The 27,076-nt window shown below is 45.2% G+C and overlaps 1 protein-coding gene across 1 annotated transcript; it reads right to left on the bottom strand.

Annotated features, from left to right (window-relative positions):
- fbxw4 (F-box and WD repeat domain containing 4) lies at positions 1–27,076 on the bottom strand. The gene is made up of 9 exons (XM_071379717.1): positions 26,697–27,076; positions 25,595–25,690; positions 22,238–22,423; positions 21,857–21,989; positions 21,234–21,319; positions 11,595–11,660; positions 3,158–3,298; positions 269–410; positions 1–193 (listed from the first exon to the last, which is right to left on the bottom strand). Exons 1-9 carry the CDS (start codon positions 26,879–26,881, stop codon positions 62–64), a joined length of 1,167 nt encoding a protein of 388 aa, XP_071235818.1. The 5' UTR covers positions 26,882–27,076; the 3' UTR covers positions 1–61.

Raw genomic sequence — 27,076 nt, 5'->3', positions numbered from 1 at the left:
CACTGTCAAAAACATATAATTTATTGTTTTAAATCCTAACAGCTGTCTGTGGGAGTGGGCGTTATCTGCGAGGCCGGGGGCCCTGTTTGAAGTCAAGAGAGTGCAGTGCTGTGGCGAGGGCAGCGTACAGGTGAGAGGTGTTGAAACGCAGGCAGTACACTGGGCTACTCACAGCAGAGGACAGCTGGAACATCTGTGGCAAGGACAACAACAGTCATAAATGGCACTCACCCACACACATTTGATTCCATACACAACACACACACACCTCTAAGCAGCGGGTTTGCCGCTTATCCCACGTCCGTATGACGCCATAGTAAGAGGAGCCACTGGCAATCATGTGATTCCCGTCCGTCTGGATGCAGTAGAGGGCACTGTCGTGAGGCTCCTCCCACTCCATGACACACTTCCTGTTGGGACAGGAGGAAATGACATCAGAGAATGTTGAAAAAAAATTGACATCCATTTCATTTGAAATACAGCATGACAGCAATACAGCATTCATTTTGTTCAACTAACGTTGATGAGCTATGGTAAAAGGACCACTGCAAAACAGTGCAGAGTGTGACTGGATTTAGGAGAGTGTACTCTGAAGAATTTTAAAGAAGGCAAATGTATGTGTGCATGTTATGAGGAAGTTACATTTTGTATGTTGGCGTGCGTTTTGTGAGGATGCTGAAACTTCATCTGTTGTTAACGGAAAGGCGCTGGGGTGTTGGCGCGCTGGCTGGGTTTGCAGTGGGGAAGGAGATGGTGGTAGGGGAACTATTTTGGGGGTTCTGCCAATAGAGATCGATCATCCATTAGAGCCTCATCAATAAGTGATGCACAGGGACCGAGAGCAGACAGAAGGGCAGCAGAGATGTCTGGAGTCACTCTCACACACACACGTATGCACATACGCAAATACACACAGGCGCACATACTCACAGGCTTGCACACACAAACACACACACACACACACACACACATACACACACACACACACACACACACTCTGTTCGTCCTCATTTTAGCAATCCAATGAGTGCAAGCTCAATTCACTGTAATTAGCCAGGTTTCCATCCAACCAATTAATTACCTGACACATAAAAAAAACTCACGGCAGGCCTGATGGAAACAGGAGATTTTGCCGACAAATTAGCTAATGCCAACTCGAAACAATACGCTAGACAAATAAATACATTCTGCGACAATTGTGGTGGAAACACTTATGAGCAACTATTGATATAATAACCATGATGTCAAAGAAAACGTGATGTATACATTGTAGCCTATAGCCACCACGTGGGAATGCATGAAGAGTTTATAGGCAGATGAAATTAGTTATGATGAACTTCACATCGTGGTTGTAAGTGTGTGACGAGCTTCATGCAAATTTCCAATAAATATCTCGGGTATTATTTGAATGCTGGTGACATGATGATCGGTGCTATACTGGGCTAACATTATTGACAAAATAAATGATCTTTCTCTTATCGTTTAACCTACCCTGTTGACTTTATCAGCAAACAGTTATCTACACTAGAAAGCATGAGCAGAAACCAGATTGGGAAAGCTTGCTATTTATCTCAACAGTTTTTGTGACAAAGCCATCGGTTAAGAAAACGCTATGGAAAAACAATGAACTTCACATTTTTATTCGCTACTTAGAAACCAAGCACAAAAGTGCTTTTAATGTGCACTACATCCCCACGCACAGCTTTTTATCCGCAACAAGTCAATTTGATGGAAACACTTCTAGTGGGAACATGCACTTCTTTTAATGCATATTTTAGAATATACACAAAAGCTGATCGCAAATTAGATGAAAACCTAGCTAGTGTGTCCTAAAGGGTTGAGAGACACCAGATATAGACAAATATAGCTCCGATTCGACGAGACTCAAAGGCGGGTCGCCATCACAAGTCTACTTTGCCTGTCTTGGAATTTGAGGTAAAGACATAAAATAATATTGTGTGTGTCTGAGAGAGTTTGAGCTGTGTCGGTTTCCCGGAGTGTGTTTTTCTGGGACAATTTGAGACGAGTGCATGAGGTAGACTAGGCCAATTGGGCTGACTCCTCTTTCCCTCTTTTTCCCTCTCTCTGCCAAACCTATAGCCGACGTGGTGTGTGGTTAGTCGGACGAGGTGAGAATGCAACAGTTTGTGAACAAAATGCATACACAGGGACCATTTCACCCAGAGAATGTCACAGCCACGACACAAAAACATAACTAAATAAGACAATACCACATTGCATGAGAACTATTTGCCATGACCCAATTACAAAAAGCCACACTATGAATACAAAGAAACAACACCAAAAAGCTTATGAAATGACCCAACACACAAAACTCACATATTCAACAAGACCATGAGATGATCGATCAACCTGATAAAAGACACTACGTACATCCCATCAACACTACACAACATAAAGCCATAACAAGAGACAACACTGTATTTCAGACAGAGAACAAAGTGTGTGTGTGTGTTGGGCATGTGTTTTTGTCCGCTGGTCAGTTACACTCAAGGCGTCTGCGGGACTCAAAGTCCTGCTTTCAGCGGGAATCCAAGGTCCAGACACCCTGCACCTCCTCACTGTCCCAGGGAGCCTCCTGGTGGTGCTGTGTGTGTGAATTATTGATGTCTAAAGAGGCACCCCCCTCCCAGCCCAACCCCCCGCTCAACTCCCCAGAGCTAACTGACAATCAGCTCTTATTTGTGTTACTTGACTGACCCAGGCCACCCCCACCCCACACACACACACACCGCACCCAAATAAATAGGCACCCTCCCCTCTGATAGCAGGACCTTGCTTGGTTTGTCATGGAAATGTGCAAGGGTCCGCATCATTCAGCTACCGCCCAGATTGGACTGGGTTGGAATATACTGTGCTCTTTCTTTTTGGAAGATGGAAGGGAGGGGAATGATTGGACTGTGTTGCTAGTGCTGTTATGTGTGCTGTGTTGACTCATAGCACGTGTGTGTAGATGTGTATGATGTAGCCGTGATGTTATTCTTGTTTTGGTATGGCTCAGAACGCCTCTCTGCCAATCATAATGCTTGACCGGAATCTACATTTTGACAATTTATCCATAAATACGAACAAAATGATTGATTGACAGCTTAATATGTGGACTAACTGACTGACGGCTGACTGATTGACGGTGTACCTGGGGCTGAGGCGAAGGTCCCAGGAGCGGATGTAGGTGTCGTAGCCACAGGTGAGCAGCTGGACAGGCGACTCATAGACTATATCCAACACACCTGCACCCCGACGGAACTCTGAACCCAGACAACACAGCAGCTCACACCTGAGAGACAGGGAGAGGGAGGATGGAGAAATAGGGAGAAAGTAAGAAGAAGAAATATGAAGACAGAAACAGTTCAGGGGAAGTTCTGCACCTAAGATCACAGGCATGTTACACTGTATCAACACTATAAATGCCTGCTGGCTACTGACTACTAATATGTCCAATACAGGATGTCCTTAATGCTTCAAATGAGGATGTGCAGTTTTCACTTACGCCCCTAAGCAACCATGAATAATAAATGGAGCCCCTACTCATTGATGTAAGGTATAACTCACCTTAACCCACAGTGAGATGGATAAAACACTATTTTCACCTGTCTCGGTCTTTATAGCGGTTGATCCTTGATACACCCCTAAGCTCTCTGTGTGTATCTTTATATTCCCATATACTACCATTCTCTCTCCATCCCTATATTCCCAATCCCACTGGCTCCAGACCACCCAGAGGAGATCAAAGTCAACACCTCTCTATCTGGGAGAGGGCTCTGAGACTGATTACAGGGATCCCCCACGCTACAACACCAGGATGGTGAGGTGTGTGTGTGAGAGAGAATGAGCGAGAGAGAATGAGAGAGAGAAGACATTGTGTTGTATGAATGCACAAAGGATGTGTAAGGTGTGTGTATGGGCAGTACCATGCTCTTGTGATCACAGTCCTCCGTTGGCTGCCCACTCGGCGGCTCTGATTCTTGGAGAATAACTTGCCCTCCGCAGGGCGGATTATTGCAGAATAACTGTCTCTTTGTTGCGGTTTAATTCCCTCCATGACCGTGACTGTGTGTTACTCGCAGATCTTTGATACCTGCTCCCTAGCAACCATTTAAAAGGAGGCCACTGGCCCTGGTGACCGCACTCCCTCCCCCTTCTCGCTCGTGCCCCCACTGCTCCAAACACCAGGGGCAGACTAGTAATCCGCTAGCCTCACCCCAGGGGGCCATCTTATTGGACGAGGGCTTTCCCCACGTGGCGTCTTATTGGACGAGAGCTTTCTCAGAGCTGGGGTCTAAGCCTGGCCAATGGGGAGTCCATGATGGGGCTCTCTCTCTGGGATATGTGTCTGTGTGGGGTACCGATCCCTCATTTTCTTTTTACTGCTAAAACCCAGAGCTTAACGCATGTCGGACAAAGAACACCTATACCACTCAAGCCACACGTGAATAATTGACTCATAACTCAAATGTGTCTTATAGACAGCCCCTACACCACTCAACCGACAAGGCAATAGGCCAATCAAGTCATTATCTAAATACAATGTCTCACAGACAAACCCAATTGTGCTGATTGCACTGAAGGTCTTCGTGGCCCTCTGAAAATGTCAAACACCAAGGTGAGACGATAAAAACCCAGATCCCTGAACGCGGTCTTCACATCTGCGTCGAGAACTTAAAGCCATAATAGCACTGTGCGGTGGATGGCGAGCAGCAGAACAGCCGGGATTCTCAAATTGTTAGGTCACCACTTTTATGAGCCTCAGGAAGATTACAGGACGGAGCATAACCATCAAATCTGTCAGAAGGCCTGTATCTGCTAGTGCGGCTGCCGCTTGCCTTTGAGCTGCGGCTTGATTGTGTGATCTGACAATCTCATGTCTGGGTCCACACCATCACATACTTGAGTCTGGTCCAAAGCATGCCTGAGTGGAAAGTTACATGGTTGAGTCTATGAAATAAACCTGACGAGTCATTACCGTCACATACCTACCTGAGTCTGTCCGAATGTAGCCTGTCACATTCGTGAGTCTGTGAAATCACAGGGATGAGTCAATACCGTCACATGTTAGAGTCACTGTAGAATAGCTAGGACTCCATCATACACCAGAAAGTGGTATATATATATATATATATATATATATATATATATATATATATATACAGTTGAAGTCGGAAGTTTACATACACTTAGGTTGGAGTCATTAAAACTCGTTTTTCAACCACTTAACAAACTATAGTTTTGGCAAGTCAGTTAAGACATCTACTTTGTGCATGAAGTAATTTTTCCAACAATTACAGATTATTTCACTTATAATTCACTGTATCACAATTCTAGTGGGTCAGAAGTTTACATACACTAAGTTGACTGTGCCTATAAACAGCTTGGAAAATTCCAGAATATGATGTCATGGCTTTACAAGCTTCTTATAGGCTAATTGACATAATTTAAGTCAGTTGGAGGTGTAACTGTGGATGTATTTCAAGGCCTACCTTCAAACGCAGTGCCTCTTTGCTTGACATCGTGGGAAAATCAAAAGAAATCAGCCAAGACCTCAGATTTTTTTTTTTTGACCTCCACAAGTCTGGTTCATCCTTGGGAGCAATTTCCAAACACCTGAAGGTACCATGTTCATCTGTACAAACAATAGTACGCAAGTATAAACACCATGGGACCACGCAGTCGTCATACCGCTCAGGAAGGAGAAGAGTTCTGTCTCCTAGAGATGAACGTACTTTGGTGCGAAAAGTGCAAATCAATCCCAGAACAACGCAAAAGACCTTGTGAAGATGCTGGAGGAAACAGGTACAAAAGTATCTATATCCACAGTAAAACGAGTCCTATATCAACATAACCTGAAAGGCCGCTCAGCAAGGAAGACGTCACTGCTACAAAACCGCCATAAGAAAGCCAGACTACGGTTTGCAACTGCACATGGGGGCAAAGATCGTACTTTTTGGAGAAATGTCCTCTGATCTGAAGAAACAAAAATAGAACTGCTTGGCCATACTGACCATCGTTATGTTTGGAGGGAAAAGGGGGAGGTTTGCAAGCCGAAGAACACCATCCCAACCGTAGGGCACGGGGGTGGCAGCATCATGTTGTGGGGGTGCTTTACTGCAGGAGGACTGGTGCACTTCACAAAATAGATGGCATCATGAGGATGGAAACTGATGTGGATATATTGAAGCAACATCTCAAGACATCAGTCAGGAAGTTAAAGCTTGGTCGCAAATGGGTCTTTCAAATGGACAATGACCCCAAGCATACTTCCAAAGTTGTGGCAAAATGGCTTAAGGACAACAAAGTCAAGTATTGGAGTGGCCATCACAAAGCCCTGACCTCAATCCAATTGAAAAATCGTGTGCGAGCAAGGAGGCCTACAAACCTGACTCAGTTACACCAGCTCTGTCAAGAGGAATGGGCCAAAATTCACCCAACTTATTGTGGAAGGCTACCCGTAATGTTTGACCCAAGTTAAACAATTTAAAGGCAATGCTACCAAATGCTAATTGAGTGTATGTAAATTTCTGACCCACTGGGAATGTGATGAAAGAAATAAAAGCTGAAATAAATAATTCTCTCTACTATTATTCTAACATTTCACATTCTTAAAATAAAGTGGTGATCCTAACTGACCTAAGACAGGGAATTTTTACTTGGATTAAATGTCAGGAATTGTGAAAAACGGAGTTTAAATGTATTTGGCTAAGGTGTATGTAAACTTCCGACTTCAACTGTATATACAGTGGGGAGAACAAGTATTTGATACACTGCCGATTTTGCAGGTTTTCCTACTTACAAAGCATGTAGAGGTCTGTCATTTTTATCATAGGTACACTTCAACTGTGAGAGACAGAATCTAAAACAAAAATCCTGAAAATCACATTGTATGATTTTTAAGTAATTAATTTGCATTTTATTGCATGACATAAGTATTTGATCACCTACCAACCAGTAAGAATTCCGGCTCTCACAGACCTGTTAGTTTTTCTTTAAGAAGCCCTCCTGTTCTCCACTCATTACCTGTATTAACTGCACCTGTTTGAACTCGTTACCTGTATAAAAGACACCTGTCCACACACTCAATCAAACAGACTCCAACCTCTCCACAATGGCCAAGACCAGAGAGCTGTGTAAGGACATCAGGGATAAATTGTAGACCTGTACAAGGCTGGGATGGGCTACAGGACAATAGCCAAGCAGCTTGGTGAGAAGGCAACAACTGTTGGCACAATTATTAGAAAATGGAAGAAGTTCAAGATGACGGTCAATCACCCTCGGTCTGGGGCTCCATGCAAGATCTCACCTCGTGGGGCATCAATGATCATGAGGAATGTGAGGGATCAGCCCAGAACTACACGGCAGGACCTGGTCAATGACCTGAAGAGAGCTGGGACCACAGTCTCAAAGAAAACCATTAGTAACACACTACGCCGTCATGGATTAAAATCCTGCAGCGCACGCAAGGTCCCCCTGCTCAAGCCAGCGCATGTCCAGGCCCGTCTGAAGTTTGCCAATGACCATCTGGATGATCCAGAGGAGGAATGGGAGAAGGTCATGTGGTCTGATGAGACAAAAATAGAGCTTTTTGCTCTAAACTCCACTCGCCGTGTTTGGAGGAATAGAAGGATGAGTACAACCCCAAGAACACCATCCCAACCGTGAAGCATGGAGGTGGAAACATCATTCTTTGGGGATGCTTTTCTGCAAAGGGGACAGGACGACTGCACCGTATTGAGGGGAGGATGGATGGGGCCATGTATCGCGAGATCTTGACCAACAACCTCCTTCCCTCAGTAAGAGCATTGAAGATGGGTCGTGGCTGGGTCTTCCAGCATGACAACGACCCGAAACACACAGCCAGGGCAACTAAGGAGTGGCTCCGTAAGAAGCATCTCAAGGTCCTGGAGTGGCCTAGCCAGTCTCCAGACCTGAACCCAATAGAAAATCTTTGGAGGGAGCCGAAAGTCCGTATTGCCCAGCGACAGCCCCGAAACCTGAAGGATCTGGAGAAGGTCTGTATGGAGGAGTGGGCCAAAATCCCTGCTGCAGTGTGTGCAAACCTGGTCAAGAACTACAGGAAACGTATGATCTCTGTAATTGCAAACTAAGGTTTCTGTACCAAATATTCAGTTCTGCTTTTCTGATGTATCAAATACTTATGTCATGCAATAAAATGCAAATGAATTACTTAAAAATCATACAATGTGATTTTCTGGATTTTTGTTTTAGATTCCTTCTCTCACAGTTGAAGTGTACCTATGATAAAAATTACAGACCTCTACATGCTTTGTAAGTAGGAAAACCTGCAAAATTGTCAGTGTATCAAATACTTGTTCTCCCCACTGTATATTTTTTAAGATCCTACTAGATCCATAAAAACAGGTACTATTTACTACAAGTTAGTTAATACTATTCTGTCGCTGATTTGATTGCATGTCGAAAGGCAATATGAGGGTGTGCGCTCCGGCTAGGATGAATAGTGGCTGGTGCGTGAGAGAGAAAAAATCTGTAGCGAAAAGGTAGTCGTACTCAAACCATGAAAAGGAAAAACCCAAGGAGGCCGAAATGCAAAAATATACTTCATTTAATCCATGTTCGAGAAAATACAAAAGGTGAAAGTGCAAAGTGCTAAACAAAAAAAGGAGCAAATGATTGTATGTCACCAAGGGTGATGTCTACAATATGGACATGTGGGAGTTCAGAGATCAGTAAGGTGCACTTGGGAGATAGATCACATGGGTAGTATACCCCAGAGAGTGGAGAGAGGGAACTGCTGCTCTCACATCAATGTTCTGTGACCCCACTCAAACTACAGAGTAGCTTGTGCCACTGACCCTGGATGAGCCAGAATGTGGGACTTAACTAGCTGTGATATGGGGTTGACATGAGGCAAATCACATTCCCAGTAATTGAGGAAATGAACTGAAATTCGACTGAAATAAAATATTGAATGCTCATGTTTGTCTGAGTGGAAAATCGGTTTTCGGGTTAATAAATAGTGAGAATTTGAGATAAAAGCCCAACACTGAATTGCTTTTGGAAGGTGAGTTGACTGTCCGCCATAGGGGGGACTGACTGACTGACTGTTATGAGAGAAGTGACTGTCTGTGATACACAGGGAGAATTAGTTAGTCCTGATTTAAGCCTGTCTGGTCTCACTGCAGGAGTCAGGTTGTCTTTCGGGCCACACACACTCGCACATATATACACAGCCAGTTTGTGAAAGGAACCATTAACGAATTTACAGACTTTTAAACAGGAGAAGCTAAGGGGATTCTCTCTTGGTGTCGGGGAGGGGGGGCTATAGAAAAGCAGTATGGGTGGGAGAGCTCTTGTAAGGTTAAGTCTGGTGTCTAAACTGGGCCTGGGGACGTCCGCGCTGGGAAACAGCCACTCCTCTGAAAGGATGTCAGACAGGTAGAGAAAGAGTCCTGCTGGGGTTTTCAGACCCTAAAACAAACAGTGGGGACTCAGGGAGCTGGGAGAACCGCGGGACACAGAACTGGGCAGGAATGTACGGGCAGAACAATGGCCACCTTTAAATGTCACACGCGTTCTCTCCAAAAACAATGCCCGTGCAATTTGTATAACAGAGCGACCTCCCAACGCAGACATTTAACCCCCGCTTTTCAGAGAGGAATGCCAGGAATCTGCCAGGCGATTGTGGGGACCCTTTGACGGGAATCTCGGAGGGATGGTTGGGGTTCTTTGATGCTTTTTTCCCTGTTTATCCATGAGCGAAGGCACCATGAAAAGTTGGGGTGCGCTCAAAAACGCCACTTGTGTGGGATCCCTCTGTATGGGTGATCATAGGCTTTGTGCTATCGAGATGAAAAAGACACAGAATTAATTGCAATGGGAGAAAAAAGAAATGTGTTAAATTAAATTAAAATCAAAGCCACAATGGGTGAATGGTCAAGGTTCCTTTGCCCCACATAAGTGGGAAGGTTCTGGTTTTGCATGGCAACACTTAGAAGGGTCAACAAAGAGAAACTGATTTTTAATGAGCCTGTTATAGAATAACGCCACGTCTGTCATAAAACAAGGACATGCTTCATTCAGGTCACGATTTCTTGAAAAATAATTAAAAGAGTAAAATAGTTGTTTTGTGAAACTAGATGAATCACATAAAGAACACAGACAGAACACACTCATCCCTTTCTTCCTCCCCTAGTCTCCCTCTCTCCCCTTTTTCTCCATCTATATTTCTCCACCTCTTTCCCTCTCTTAAAGAAAGTGGCAGTCCATGACCTGAGCATCAGCATCTTTGATCTCAGTCACATCCTGTGCCACTATTTTCCACCATCGGATGACAAGTCATTTCTGGAATCAGCCATATGTTGTGGTTCCTGTCTTGTTCAGATCCTGATGCACTCAGCTGCTTTACTGGCTATGTTTGGTGCTGCAGGTGTAACAGTGTCTTGGTTGTGATCTTTTCTCTCTGAAGTGTCTGCTGTCAAAGGGAGTGTGGCCGCACTAATGCACAGGGTTGGGTTGGGATGCTGCTGGTAGTCTTAGGTTGGGGTGGAGGGGGGTGGATCGTGATGGTGGTGTGTCTGGAGAGGTTGAATATGTGCTCTATGTGTGTGGTGGGGTTGCTGTGTGTGTGTGTCTGTGTCTGTGTTTGTGTGTGCGCACGTGCATCTGAGATATGGGAAATAAGAGACAGTTACAGACACACAGAGTGCCCCCATAACCCTCATCCTGCCGTCATCGGTGTACAGTATGTGCCCTGCCCTCTCCCAGACCGCTTTTTGTACCTCAGCTGATTACCAGACAGGAAGTCACAGTGGGGGACACAGATCAGCCAGGCCACTTGTCCCAATCATCATACTACAGCAAAGACATCCGATTTTTCAGGATTGGGACTTAAAATATTTACTCCTAAACTGAGAAAAAAACACAAACCACAATACCTGAATACTATACTACATGTACATACTACACAAGGACATGTTGTTCATGTTTTCTAGCAAGAACGAGCTCTGGTACACTGTTTCAATATATTTTCGGAACACCTGCAACGCACAAATAACTTCCCCTCCCTTTCCTCCCTTCCCCCGTTTCCCCAGCTCAAATGTCCATGTCATTTGGAGCAGGAAGCGCCTTTCTCTGTCCGGCCCGGGACGTGTCAGAAGGTTTAATTCGGCAGGTAAAGCTGGGAATTACAGCGGCCTGTCAGGGCTGTATCAGGTTTAAGCTTGGGCTTTCAGTGCCAGGAATTCTCCCAGCCCCCCTTTGAACTTCTCAAAGCAAAGGCTTTTAGACGGGATGATGAAACAACAACTATCATTACAGCCAGGTTCCACTTTCACTGCCGTGATCAGTTATACTGACAGATGGGCTAGGATGGGAGGTCTTGGAATACTTGGGTTGGTAAGAAGTGGGTTGGTAGGAATACTACTGGTGGACGATGAAGCGCTCAACTCGAAATTTCTATACTGTATAGGAATGTAGTTAAGATGCTTGGTCATGGTGTACTGTTGTTTGTGGGTTGTGTGTGTGTGTGTAGTAAGTGGTGTGTCTGTGTGAATCAGTGGAGTGTATCTGTGTGTGTGTGTGTGTGTTGTGTAGTTAGTTACCTTTCAACATCCCAGATCCGCAGAGGAGAGAAGTTCGCACAGCAGGCCGTGCCAGTCACGAAGGAGCTGTGGAGGAGACAACAGAGGAACATTTAGGAAAACTGGGAATACTGAGACACCTCAAAGGGCAAAGCTAAAGCATGACACCCTCAACAGTCTCCGGTCAGAGACACACGTTTATTGTTTCAGTGGTGAGAGAGAAAAGAGGAGAAACTAAAACACTCCTTTGATTGGACTGACAGGTCGGAAGTAGTGGCCTAGGTATGCATGGGAGGGACAGGGGTGAAAGGAGAGGAGGGGGTGGAGGGGTGTAGTAGGGTCTGTGTGTAGAGGGTGGGGTGGGCCAAAGGGGAGAGGGGCAGTAGGGGGGCTTCTGTTAGCTCTGCCCAGGTCTGAGGCTTAGGGCCTCCTGCAGGTTTGACTGACAGGGGAAGGTCCAACACCCTGGGGCACAACCACCATTTGATTATTTTTTTACTTTCTTTTGTACCACTTATTCATTTACTATTTTTCCGTTTTACTTCACAGTTTCAGCATCAACTGCTTTCGCATACAATCTCAAGAAAGCACGGCAGATCTCAAATGAAAAACAGCGGGATAGAATAGCCAGAGAGAAGGACAGAGAAGTAGACAGATAACTGTGTTGAAGCAGTGGTGGGTGGTTTGGTTGGCGTTTCTTCCTCTGACGGCTGGGTGGGGTTGGCAATGGGGTAAGGGTGGCGTGGAGGCGCTTTGGCGTTGAGACAGGGGTAACGAGGGGCGTGAGCGGGGCACGGGAGGGTGTACTGAGGCACAGGGGCAGCTGTCAGGCCCGTTAAGCGGAGAGGCCCGTTAGCGAAGCCCCCGTTAATTAGTGTTGGGTAAACTCATTTGGTCCAATCAGGGCTGCGGGCCCTCAGCGAGTATGACCTCTGAACCCTGGTGACACAAGATACAATAGGGTTAAGGTCACACTCGCTGCCTGGCCCTTATTACTCTCCATTACTCACATTACTCACCCCTCACTGGGCTCTGCTCTGCTGGGGGAGGAAGGGGGGTACACAGCACAGACATACAATGAACCGGTTCTGTCCTCCTGAGCACTGGCCTGATCTAGGGTCAGATCACTCACTGATATTATAGCTGCTAAGGTCAAAGCCTCTCTCGCCTGATGTGGGACAGGTGCCCCCTCCCTAAAACCCCTCACCCTCCAATCACCTCCCTGAGATGCTACTACCACCCCATCCTGAAATCGCCCCCATCTCTCTAGCCCCCCAACCTTCTCCCTCTCCCTCTACTTCCCAGTCCACTCCTCATTATAAGGACATGCTGGGCCTCTGCTGCCGTTTGGGTAACCTCATCAGCTGGCTGCATTATCTAAGGGGCTGTGTGGCAGGGTCACACAAACTAACTCAGCCCCCATTGGGAACCCAGCCAAATGAACACACACACACACACACACACACACACACACACACACAATCACAGACAAGCGCACACACATAATTACACACAGACAGAAACACGCACGCACACTGAGCCCCTGCTGGGAGAAGAGCCCAACAGTACCAACATTGTTAGCTCCAAATCAACAAGCTGACCGCACAGGGCGCTCCACGCTTTCCCAAGACCACCGCAAACGCTCCACTTCTGTTAACCCATCCCCATTCTCAGCCCCAAAATCACTTCTAGTTTCCTAACAAAGAGGTGGACAACAGCCTGGTCTAGGAATCTAGTCTAACAAATGACATGTTATGAGAATTATTTCTCAGTTAATAGATATTTGAACCTGCTTGGAGTCAAACTACAGTAAATCAAGTGCGAAAGTCAAACACATAGAAAGTACATTTAGTGTCAAACACCAGAAAGTAAATGTATGGACTTAGGAAGCAGAATTTGACTCAGTGTTCTAATGATATGTCCATTCTACAGCCTGTGGGTTAGTGGTGTTCTTTGGTGTCGGGCTGCACATTCTAAGCCACCAGTTTGGCTTTAGCATTTGGCTTGCACCACTAGTCACTACAAAAGGATACAATTTCCATGTGTAGGACGTTCAGCTTACTACCTAAACAGCTGTACTACACCAAATGGAACAACTACACTCCAGTCTTGCACTGTTTATTCTTCTGAGAGACAAGGGTAACAGACACGCACTGTCAGTTGAATTTCTCCTGGCACTATTGTAGCTTATGGCAAAATAGAAAAGTGAAGCGTATTGCAAAATACAAAAAAGTAAAGCTTACGGTTTAAAATGGGATATGTGGCTATCTGACATCAAAATAAAATGTTACATTTGACCTGACTCCAATTCTTTCGCCATTGCCAAAGATTGACACCACTTTCGTGAAATTCAAAGAATCCCACACAAACAACAATACTCCAAGCAAAACAAGTAAGTCACCATTTATCTAAACTAAACCCCAGCCAATTACAGAAGAATAGGCTAAATAGCAGAGATGAACACAGACCATGCAGGCGCTGGGAATGTAGAGGCATGGCGATGGACTCCAGGGGCGATTTAGCTATGCCCCCTGCCCCCCTTCTCCTCCCCCCTCCCCCCCTCTAGGCAAAAGAGGTTGTTAATTTGTTGCGCTTGACCCCCGGCTTTGTGCCCGCCGTGTATCTAGTTTGTAAAAAGTGCTTTTATCTGCTCTCTAAATATGTCTGAGCTCAAAGGGTTATGATGCTTTTATATCAGCAGGGAGGGGGACAATGGCAGGGGCTCGCCAAGACCCCCCCCCCAATACCCCACCCCCTTGGCCCTTTTGGCTTCTGTTTGTGTCCCCTCTGTCTGAGGTCACCAGGACAGCACCAGGACATTCCACACACAGCCCCTCTGCGCTGTTCTGCTCAGCCGGCTGGAACGGAACAGAACGGCCCGCCACCATGTATTGAAAACACAAAACACCATCCGGTCTCGCTATACTAACGGCTATCCTCCAACTAACAACAGCTAAACATTAAAGTTCAGATGATGTCGATTATGAGTCTAGTGGATTTCTATAATGGATTACAACAATAGACTATGCAATTTAGCAGACTCTTTTGTCCAAAGCGACTTACAGTCATCGTGCATGCGTACATTTTACGTACGGGTGGTCCCGGAAATCGAACCAACTATGCTATGCTCTACCAGCTGAGGACCAATAGACAGACACAAATGAGGATTCATTCATTGTGGTATGTGTCAGCTCAGCTCCGGTTCCCTTGAATGATCAGAGACCTTGTCACTCATCTTCTTCTCACTCAGAAACATGAAAGGAGCAACAGTCATTAGGATACTGGATTATAAGAACTAACATCCATTGAACCATGTTGGCAAATTGATGTCTGTGTGCAAAGAAACAAAACAAACATCAATGCTTTCAACAAACAATCAATTAAACCTAGACCATCGACGAGAAGAGGGATATTTCAATGTTGATAGAACACAATTAATTAATTCAATAACAGAATCTGATATACCAACCCATGTTGACTGGGCAGTTGTATCATTAACCCAATTTATGCCATGATGTCGATCATGAGTAGTGTTGTTTCCATTCTGTACATTGAACAGCAGGCCTAGTCTCTCAGGTAGAGCAAGTGAACCCGAGGAACACCTGTATGCGGTGGTGTGTAATGAGAGGCCTGTGTGAGTTGTGTATGTGTGTGTTTGTCAGGTATGTCTGAGGTGCTAGTATGTGTATGTCTGTAAAATGACTATGAGCAGTGTGTGCGCGCGTGTGGGTGTGTATGAGGTGGGCACATGGGTATGTGTTTGAAGTAGCTTAGGAGTGCCTGTGTGTAAATTTGAGGTACCGTATGTCTGTGGAATGTGGGTGTCAGGTGTATGTGTATATGTGTGTGTGTGTGTGTGTGTGTATAATGAGTGGTTCAGAGGAGCTGTGATTATTCTTGCCTCCTGCAGTGCGGGTCCTCCGGCTCTGTGGGCCCCAGAGAAAGCGCCCTGTATTTAGCGTGTGGGAACGCACATTCTGCCCCTTATCGCTGCATTGTTGCAGCCTCTCTCTTTTCTTCTCTTTTTTTAACTAATTGAATTCTTGACTCCTGAGCCACAGGCCCAGCCTGTGAGAGACGAAAGAGAAAGACATGAATTTCAGGCTTTTTCTTGCGGTTGAGTGGGGCAGAGCAGTGGGGGTAAAATCGGGGGGGGGGGCGTCTCCCTGTACTTTGATACTAGAGGTCAGAGGTCAGCCTCCCTCCGTGGTGAGAAAGTGGCGAATCGGGGCGGTTTATCCAACAATAATTTTCTTTGGAAACGTTCAAAGGCATTGCCCCTGCAACATCTTTGTAGTTGTGCTTGAGGAATTCTAAACAAAACAAACCCAGAAAAAGCGCCCCTTTCTCACCTCTCCTCAGGGTAGCTTCTCCCTCCAGTGGCTTCCAGCCCCCTCCCCTTTACGAGTGGTCAGTATAACCCCCCTCCATCCCCCCCAATCTTGCCGACATACATTGTGTAACTGCACTTTGGCACTGAGAAATGGATTGATCTCATAGGCTCTTTGACACTGAGCGTCAAACCCTAATTGGTTCTTTGGAGTGGTCTGTTATTGGCTATTCCGTTCTGCTAACCCTGTAACACATGCACACAGGTGATACTCTGGGTGTGTGAGTGACAGCTTTTGTGGCGAATCTCTTATGGAAATACAGTTGGGTCATTCTCACGAAACAAAAATTTGTTAAAAAAATTCTCAGGCGTCATTTTAAATTATTTAAAAAATGTATATATCTTGGATCACTGAGATTAGGATCTGTACTTATCTATTTCATAATTATTACTATGTTTTTTTGATCAGATATTATGCATTCTACCACCATTTCCTCAAAACTCTCATTACTGCAACAGTCCAAAAAAGAAATAAAGAAATCAATTCATCATCTTTTTAACATTGCTCCCCTAATGAAAAGGCCCGAGTTAAACATAACACTGAAAATGCACATATTTAAAATTGTATCATAAAATTTTTATAAAATGTAAGTCTTTTTCCCAATTTGAGCTTTTTAGCCATTTCAGTAATGAGAAGGCCAAGCGGGGTAAAGGGGGGTGTTTGAGAATAAGAACCTCATTCTGAAGGCATATAAGCGAAGGAATTAACTTCTACTACTCCTCTAGATGATGCATCACGGGTGGATAAAACTTTATATAAAATCTGATTGGAGTTTTTACAGGAACTTGAAAAAATGTTACATTATGTCCACAGACTCTGTGTTTGTACGTAATAAAGTAGTAGTAATAGTTTAATGTAAACTTCAACTAATATAACATTTTTAGGATTTATGGATAAACTATAGCAACATAGAATGGTTTCATGAGAATCACCCAGTTATCCGATTAACACCAGAGTTCCAGCCAATCAATTTATCAAATTGCATTTGTATGGCTGCAGTTTTTCAAAGAGCCCATATTTGTAACAAAGAGTCAGACTTAAACCCTCAATAAAAACACAGAGGTAACAATGGCAAGAATTCCCTAGGAGGGAGAAACCTTGCTTTCATTACATTGTTCCTAGACCATTTCCTTACTCTTCAGCAATGCAGCAGCAATAAATAGTATCATCACTCAATAAAACAACATATGGTACGAAATCCAATCAGTCGTGACTCCATGCTCTCTCCCATCGAACAGTGTGATCTGCCACGACAGCTCCAGCGCTCCTCAACCTGTCCGGTCTTGTTGGCTCAAGCCTATTTGCAGGAAACACCTCAGTCAACTACTAACCACCTGCCCGCTTCTTTATAATTCAAAGAAACTGTACCAAGAGTGGAAAGAGAGGGTGAGAAAGGGAAAGAGGAAGAGAGAAAGACAGAGATAGAGACATGGTGGGAGAGTGGAAAAGACAGTATTTGGACCCATGTCCACCCTCATCCTCTCTCACTAATACTGCAAGTCCTCATATCTAATGTGTAGTCTTGGTACAGTGTTGGGGAGTAAGTCTGTCCCTGTCAAGACCGGATTCGACCCTTCTTACTCAATTGCTAGTCAATGACAAAACCTCTAGGACATGGATCCAACAGAGCCGAGTCCTATTCCAGTAACCATGTGCCATATTTTAAATAATAAATACAAATAATAAATAGTGGGTTAACTGCCTTGTTCAGGGGCAGAACGACAGATTTTTACCTTGTCAGCTCGGGGATTCAATCCAGCAACCTTTCGGTTACTGGCCCAACGCTCTAACCACTAGGCTACCTGCCACCCCAGGTAGCCTATATGAGGTGGGCCTCGGGACAGATACAGTATCACACAGCGTGGTGTGGAAAGACATTCGATTGAGAAAAGCATGAAAGAAAGGACCAGGGCCAGATCTACTGCTGGGATCAATCTCGCCCAAAGTAGGCAGGGACCAACACGGAGTCGCATCAGCATTGGCATTTCAATGCAGCCACAATACACCTCTTTGTAATCCTTTAATAGACTTTGAGATGATATTTACTGGAAAACCCAAGAGAGAGAGATGGAAAAAGAGGGACACCAAGAGAGGAAGATTACAGAGAAAGGGGGGAATGGGAAGGATAAAGAGAGGGGAACATTTCGCTGCCCACAGCTTGAACACTAGGGTCAATATGAGAAAAGCAGCGACAGCGGCAGTGTAGCAGAGCAGGGGGATTCCTTTTGCTGCTTGGGGGGGGGGGGGGGGTCCCGCGAGATTTTTTTGTAGAATGACTGTGAGAAGGTCATTTCTGGTAGAAGGACATTCTACTCCAAAATGAATGACACCATCTGAAATATAATTTTCCCTTTAAAAGCATTTAAATTTGCAGCCCAACTGATGCAGCATAGCGGCTTTAAATAAATAGGCTGGAGCATGGTGTAGCCCATCTGCATTTGTCTCTGACTGAACATTTTAGAGGGTCTTCTCTTGGCTGCAGCGACTAAATTTTGCTGTTTTAAAGCTCATTTCCTGCAATTCTACACATTTTGCCATGGGGCGGGAGAGAACATTTTAAAGTTCTAAAGAGTGTCTGCCTTTAAAAGCAACTTCTCTTTTTGAAAACGGCCTATGTGGCATCGATATGAGTCCGAAATTACTACAAAGTGTAAATAAGATCATTTTGATCATAAAGTCAGTCTCGTCCAAAGCGGCGATTTGCGAAATGAGAGGAAAAAATGGTGTGTCATGGAATGAAGGGTACCGTAACCGTTTCCCTTGGTTAGGGTTTATTTCAATCCTGCCCACAGCTTGCAGCACACAAGTAATCATCAATTCGGAGTGCAGCTGCACATGACCTGATCGTAATGCCCATGGTCAAAAAGATGTATAGATTTTTTATCATACCACCGCTGCTAAATTAATATAGGGCAAACACTGCCATTGGGTAATATCAGTATAGTTGTGGTAGTACCAACCACAAAAGTGGATATGGTTAGCAGGGATTCAATTGGGCAGGGTCCCGCCGAGCCTGAGACCAGGCACCTACAGTACGATCAAAATGAGAGCCAGGCAAAGCTGAGACCCGGTACCTTTTGGTTATTTGAATGATCTAATGAAAAATTGTTGACCCCATTTCATTTTCCAAAGCTAACAACAAAAGTAAGAAACAGCAAAATCAGACAACCCCATAGTAAAATAGTTGACCTATTCAATTGTTCAGCCTGTTCTATGCGGAAAAATTATATTCCTCTTGAGGCGCATTCAAATTGCAAGTGCCGCACTCAATATCATGACAGCATAACAGATATTGTTGTGTGGCTTAGTTGGTACAGCGTTGCGCGTGCGACGCCAGGTTTGTGGGTTCGGTTCCCAAATGAGACCAGTACGAAAATGTATGCACTCACTAGTGTAAGTGGTTCTGGATAAGTGCGTCTGCTACATGACTCAAATGTAACATTTAGAAAAGCAGCCCTAAAGTTGTAGCTACAGTACGGTACCAACACTACAGTTAGCAGTAGCATGGTAGGCTGATCTCCCACAGCCCACCAGCCCCGTCTCCTGCTGCACCCCCCCTCTCTACTCTTTAGATTCCTTGAGCGTGAAGCAGGGACAATTACATTTAAAACACAAGGAGCCCCCCACCCCCCCACACCAAATCAAAAACATGCTGCTTCCACCATTTTGCTCCCTGTCGCTTTCAACTGTCATTTAAAACGAGATAAAACTAAAACATTCAATGCCCCTAACTGACCCTTAATGGGTAAACGATAGCACCTGGGTCATGCGACCCAGTTGGTAGAGTGGAAAGGTCTACCATAAAGAGCTAGGTTATTAGATTGATTTTGAGCCATTTCCTTATTAACAAGACCTGTGTCATGCAATCATTTAAAATTAATTGGCAGTGCCGTCACATGTAATATTTGGCAAAGCACTGACTAAGCGATGACATCTCTCTCCTTGTATCCTCCTAGCTCCAGGAGTGATGAGGTTGCAAGGGGATAGGTGGGCTTATAGGTTTGTCAGCGAGTTGACACCTCGGTTCCAGGGGTCTATTAATTAACCAGGTCATTGGTCAGTGTGTAGAAGGAGCAGGTTCATTATGAGGGGGCAGCAGGCTGAGGCACGGCTGCTATTTCAGCCAGCAAATTGGAGAATTAATGATGTGGATAATGGCCCCATACTCTCAGATCTAAAGTTCTGGCTGAGCAGACAGGGCCACCGGGGCTCAACGTGAATGTGTGTGTCTGTGTGAGAGTAATATATACTGAAGGAGTGTGTGTGTGACAGAGCGAGCGAGTGAGTTCATACTGTCTGTGGCTGTGTGTGTTTCTACAATAAAAGTGTGCATGTGAAGTTCAGTTCATACCAAATGAATGTATGGCGGGGGTCAACGAGCAGAAACAGCCAGTCTCACTACAGTTTCAGTCTTCCAGGTCTACCTGAATAAGTTCCAGTCAATTCATGGAAATGTAATGCATGAACAATCCACCCAGAAGATGATGGTGTCTCTGATTGCCTGAATTGAACAGAGTTGACCAGGGACCTGTCAGCCGAGAAGAGCTGCCCTTTGTTGCTGTGACTCATGGTGTTTCCACTCTGCTGCGGCGCTAAGGCCAGTTTGACGGATCAGCTGCCTGCCGGTCTGGGGCAGGTGGTGAAGCAGGGATACTGTTACAGCCTTGTGCGTCTGTGTGTCATTAAGGGTGTCCCTGTGTGTGTGTGTGTGTGTGTGTGTGTGTGTGTGTGTGTGTGTGTGTGTGTGTGTGTGTGTGTGTGTGTGTGTGTGTGTGTGTGTGTGTGTGTGTGTGTGTGTGTGTGTGTGTGTGTGTGTGTGCTCACTCGCGTGTGTGTGTGTATGTATGTGTGCGTGTGCTTGCTTTCGTGTGTGTGAGCATCATTAAGTGTGTGGGTGTGTAGCTACATGGCTGAGCAATCAAAGGGCCTATGAAGGCAACCCCGCTTTGCCTTGATATCCTGTTTTTTCACCTCTCTCGATCCCTCTTTCACTGTTCCCCAGACCACCTGAGGGAAATAAATATTGTCCTATTCAGTAACAGAGGACAATGAACCCTCCGCTCAGGTTAATCTAGCCCCAAACTCAACTATCACCCAAACCGGTGGCTGACAACTGTTTTCATGCCAATGGCATAACTGAAGTCAGGGTGTCATACTGACTGATGGGGGTTGTCCGGGGGGGCAGGACTCTACCTTTTGTGCACTCATGTATGATGTTAGTGTAGCTGTTTGACTGTTTTGGGACATTCTAGGCATGTACATTACGTACCTCTGTGTGGGACTAATAGCCACAGACCACACCCTGTCGTTCATAGGGATCGTGTCTCTGGGGCAGTTGGAAGACAAAGTCCAAATCTAAAAGGAAACATTAAGAAAATACTAACATTAAAACCACTGCAAATGCAATAAAACCATAGTTGTCTGTGGTTGACAGTACACCCTAATACGCCACAGAAGCTGCGTTCCCACACGCAACCCAATTCTGATATTTTCCCACTAATTGGTCTTTTGACCAATCACATCAGATCTTGTTCAGAGCTGATTGGTCAAAAGACCAATTAGTCAAAAAAAAGATCAGAATCGGGCTGCCTGTGTAAATGCAGCCAGGGTGGAACACACAGTGTGTAAATGTAGCCAGGGTGGAACACACAGTGTGTAAATGTAGCCAGGGTGGAACACACAGTGTGTAAATGTAGCCAGGGTGGAACACACAGTGTGTAAATGTAGCCAGGGTGGAACACACAGAGTTAATGATTTCAATTTATTCGCCAAGCTTGCATATGACACATACTTTGGTTGCCACCCAATGTGAAACTACAGTGGAGCTCTATGTCAGCCAGTATCATCTACACACACTGACACAATGGGTGCTAGAATATTAGTGTGTCTCACCCGGGCTGTTCTGTCTCTGGAGCCGCTGACGATCAGTCCTCCTCTGCAGTCCAGGCAATTCACCTCCTGGTTGTGACCCGAGTACTCCATAGAGAACCCATTCCTCCTGTGGTGCACCAGGATCTTACCATCACTGAAAGAGGCAGATAATAGTTCACTATAACAGACATGAGTACATTAAGTGGAATATGATATCTTTGACTGAGAGTGTTCTTCTATGGCCGTGGGTCTGCAGTAGTGATGATGCTTCTATGACCTTTAGTTGAAGCATGTACACAGTAAGAATGGCAAGTGAGTATTGAAGCAACATGATAGACTGAACTTCAACCACTGATATTATTCCTTTCAGGAGTTTGAGTCAAGGTGATTACTGCTGATTACCTTCCTCCACTAACGAGGTGTGTGTCAGTCACAGCAAATCGACACACGTCTCCCAGGTGTCCTGAGAACAGAGCCATGGGGCTGCGATGGAGCCTCCCCGTGTCCGGCCTCAGATGGTACGCTCCGATGTCTGCAGCCTGAGACAGATACAGCACATCCCCGTCTAGCTGTATCCATGGCAACAAGCTGTAGGGGGAACACACAATCAAATAATGGAAAATACTCTGACATACAGTACCAGTCAAAAGTTTGGACACACCTACTCATTCCAGGATTTATTCTTTATTTTTACTCTTTTCTACATTATAGAATAATAGTGAAGAAATCAAAACTATGAAATAACACATATGAAATCATGTAGTAACCAAAAAAGTGTTAAACAAATCAAAATAAATGTTATACACTGCTCAAAAAAATAAAGGGAACACTTAAACAACACAATGTAACTCCAAGTCAATCACACTTCTGTGAAATCAAACTGTCCACATAGGAAGCAACACTGATTGACAATAAATTTCACATGCTGTTGTGCAAATGGAATAGACAAAAGGTGGAAATTATAGGCAATTAGCAAGACACCCCCAATAAAGGAGTGATTCTGCAGGTGGTGACCACACACCACTTCTCAGTTCCTATGCTTCCTGGCTGATGTTTTGGTCACTTTTGAATGCTGGCGGTGCTCTCACTCTAGTGGTAGCATGAGACGGAGTCTACAACCCACACAAGTGGCTCAGGTAGTGCAGCTCATCCAGGATGGCACATCAATGCGAGCTGTGGCAAGAAGGTTTGCTGTGTCTGTCAGCGTAGTGTCCAGAGCATGGAGGCGCTACCAGGAGACAGGCCAGTACATCAGGAGACGTGGAGGAGGCCGTAGGAGGGCAACAACCCAGCAGCAGGACCGCTACCTCCGCCTTTGTGCAAGGAGGAGCACTGCCAGAGCCCTGCAAAATGACCTCCAGCAGGCCACAAATGTGCATGTGTCAGCATATGGTCTCACAAGGGCTCTGAGGATCTCATCTCGGTACCTAATGGCAGTCAGGCTACCTCTGGCGAGCACATGGAGGGCTGTGCGGCCCCACAAAGAAATGCCACCCCACACCATGACTGACCCACCGCCAAACCGGTCATGCTGGAGGATGTTGCAGGCAGCAGAACGTTCTCCACGGCGTCTCCAGACTCTGTCACGTCTGTCACATGTGCTCAGTGTGAACCTGCTTTCATCTGTGAAGAGCACAGGGCGCCAGTGGCGAATTTGCCAATCTTGGTGTTCTCTGGCAAATGCCAAACGTCCTGCACGGTGTTGGGCTGTAAGCACAACCCCCACCTGTGGACGTCGGGCCCTCATACCACCCTCATGGAGTCTGTTTCTGACCGGTTGAGCAGACACATGCACATTTGTGGCCTGCTGGAGGTCATTTTGCAGGGCTCTGGCAGTGCTCCTCCTTGCACAAAGGCGGAGGTAGCGGTCCTGCTGCTGGGTTGTTGCCCTCCTACGGCCTCCTCCACGTCTCCTGATGTACTGGCCTGTCTCCTGGTAGCGCCTCCATGCTCTGGACACTACGCTGACAGACACAGCAAACCTTCTTGCCACAGCTCGCATTGATGTGCCATCCTGGATGAGCTGCACTACCTGAGCCACTTGTGTGGGTTGTAGACTCCGTCTCATGCTACCACTAGAGTGAGAGCACCGCCAGCATTCAAAAGTGACCAAAACATCAGCCAGGAAGCATAGGAACTGAGAAGTGGTCTGTGGTCACCACCTGCAGAATCACTCCTTTATTGGGGGTGTCTTGCTAATTGCCTATAATTTCCACCTTTTGTCTATTCCATTTACACAACAGCATGTGAAATTTATTGTCAATCAGTGTTGCTTCCTAAGTGGACAGTTTGATTTCACAGAAGTGTGATTGACTTGGAGTTACATTGTGTTGTTTAAGTGTTCCCTTTATTTTTTTGAGCAGTGTATTTGAGATTCTTCAAAGTAGCCAGCCTTTGCCTTGATGACAGCTTTGCACACTCTTGGCATTCTCCCAACCTGCTTCATGAGGTAGTCATCTGGAATGCATTTCAATTAAGAGGTTTGCCTTGTTAAAAGTTAATTTGTGGAATTTCTTCTTAATGCGTTTGAGCCAATCAGTTGTGTTGTGACAAGGTAGGGGTGGTATACAGAAGATAGCCCTATTTGGTAAAAGACCAAGTCCATATGGCAAGAACATCTCAAATAAGCAAAGATAATCGACAGTCCATCATTACTTTAAGACATGAAGGTCAGCCAATGTGGAAATTTCAAGAACTTTGAAAGTTTCTTCAAGCGTAGTTGCAAAAACCATCAAGCGCTATGATGAAACTGGATTTCATGAGGACCACCATAGGAAAGAAAGACCCAGTTACCTCTGCTGCAGAGGACAAGTTCATTAGAGTTAACTGCACCTCAGATTGCAGCCCAAATAAATGCTTCACAGAGTTCAAGTAACAGACACATCTCAACATCCTGTTCAGAGGAGACTGCGTGAATCAGGCCTTCATGATCGAATTGCTGTGAAGAAACTACTTCTGAAGGACACCAATAAGAAGAAAAAACTTGCTTGGGCCAAGAAACACCAGCAATGGACGTTAGACCAGTGAAAATCTGTCCTTTGGTCTGATGAGTCCGAATTTGAGATTTTTGGTTCGAACCGCTGTGTCTTTGTAAGACGCAGTAGGTGAACAGATGATCTTTGCATGTGTGGTTCCCACCATGAGGCATGGAGGAGAAGGTGTGATGGTGCTTTGCTGGTGACACTATCCGTGATGTATTTAGAATTCAAGGCACACTTAACCAGCATAGCTACCACAGCATTCTGCAGCAATATGTCATCCATCCGGTTTGCGCTTAGTGGGACTATCATTTGTTTTTCAACAGGACAATGACCCAACACACCTCCAGGCTGTGTAAGGGCTATTTGACCAAGAAGGAGAGTGATGGAGTGCTGCATCAGATGACCTGGCCTCCCCAATCACCCTGAACTCAACAGATTGAGGTGGCACAATGACTAAAAGGAGAGCATGATCCTCTCTCTAGTTGAAACCTTGTGAATGGTAATCTAAGGATAGACTGTAAGCCAACCATTGACTCTCTGGATAGTGCTTACTGGTACTCCTAATGAGCTTTTCAGCCCCAACAACTAGAACTATAAGCTATTCAGCAACCATTTTCCAATGTTTAATACATTTTACTTGTATACAGCTTCATTAAAAAAACGAACAATAGGACCAATCCCTGTCGTGTGTTCAGTGGCGCAAGAGATGAGAGAGATTAGGGAAACTCCTGAAACTACACTGTGGTGCCATGATGCCAAAACTCACAAACACACTCACTTAATCCTCCATTTGAGCATGACTTCCTTTCTGCAGATCCCATGGCACCAGTTCTGAGATACCTTCACTCTGTCCTTCAGCGGGATGTGGGGATACCTGTAACATGGATAGTGATGTGATGACACAATTATAACCCCTGAAGAACACCACATAAATAAAACCTCTGAACGGACAATGCACACAAACAATGCCCAAAAGGCGTAGAATTACAGCATTGCGTGCTGTATATTAGCAGATATGATGTGAATATCACAAGGAATAGCAGGAGGCCTCAAATAGACCCATATTGTCATACTTGAACCCAACACTGTCGTCCAGAACATTAGCATATGTGTTCGCATGTGTTCAGAGGGCCTGTGCCAGAGGGGCTGGATGTGGGCTGGAGGAAACAGCCTGCTTCTCTCATAGAGCTGTGGGATGTGGTGTCCTGTAGCGCTCAGCAGGATTACCAAGTTTATTTACACTGCTGTTAGGCTGCATCTCAAAGGAGACCCATGGTTTGATAAGAGTGGCTGTCACTGTGGCATAAGTAGCTGTGCTGGGGGAGAAGGCAGTGATGCCAAATGGCTCAGGTCCAATTCACAATGTTAGGTTCTCTAGACCAGTGTTTCTAGACCAGTCAGTCAGACTCAGCTTCCACAGCAGCAAGTGGGAAATAGGCTATATATATATATTTCATACAATGAATGTATCCTGAAAAACAGTGTCGTGATGTCAACATAACTGCAGTCATTGGGCGAGGATATTCTTCTCAGGATTATGTAGCACCATGACTGTGTGAATAAGGAATGCGTTATTATGCAGCTACAACTTATTTGTAAACGCCGTTCAGATATCTATAGCAAGTAACCACGAGGCTATCTGTATGCGTTTTTACAACACATACACGTTTTCCTTGGACACCATGCTGAAACATTATAGCCCATGCAGTACATACTATAGTGTTGCATAACTTTGCATCAAGAAGGATAGCGGTGTGAATGACAACAACTGTAGCAAGCCGCGTGGAAGTAGATGTAAACAACTCTTGGGAAGTCATGATGCTTATCATGAAACGACCACTGTACCCTACTTACTGTACGAATAAAACAATATTTCTTACACATCTGCTCCTTGTCGTGTAATTCCAGTGTTTATGAACTCTTTTGCTATCTTCCTCCATACGGCGTCACGATTTGCAAAATGGTAGATTGTTTTGCAAACTTGAGAAAGTCGACTCAAAGACTTGTATTCCAAATATGACATAATGTGGTAGAGCACAACCTCTGGTAACTGGAATAAGAACATTTTAAGTTCGTATTGAAGGCTTCTCTTTTCCGTTTCTGTATTGCCCTGTATCTTTCTCTAGGTGTATTGCCTCTTCTATGGTAGTTCTTAAAAAAAGGGTTTAATAGCGTTAAACAGTAATCCATGTTCTTAGAGCGCGTGAAAAGAGAAGATACAGGAAGCCATTCCAAAACAAGTGACAAAAGATCACGTGGT

Source organism: Salvelinus alpinus, chromosome 32 (genome assembly GCF_045679555.1).
Source record: "Salvelinus alpinus chromosome 32, SLU_Salpinus.1, whole genome shotgun sequence".
Taxonomy (NCBI): domain Eukaryota; kingdom Metazoa; phylum Chordata; class Actinopteri; order Salmoniformes; family Salmonidae; genus Salvelinus; species Salvelinus alpinus.
Note: the sequence above shows the minus strand (reverse complement) of the source record. Positions and strands in the feature narration are given on the sequence as shown.

Coding starts and splice junctions, on each gene's coding strand:
- fbxw4 (XM_071379717.1), bottom strand. CDS start 26,881: ATGTTCTTATTCCAGTTACCAGAGGTTGTGCTCTACCACATTATGTCA. Junction 11,661..21,233: donor GCTATTAGTCCCACACAGAG/GTACGTAATGTA, acceptor TCTCCTCCACAG/CTCCTTCGTGACTGGCACGG. Junction 411..3,157: donor GACCTTCGCCTCAGCCCCAG/GTACACCGTCAA, acceptor CTGTCCCAACAG/GAAGTGTGTCATGGAGTGGG.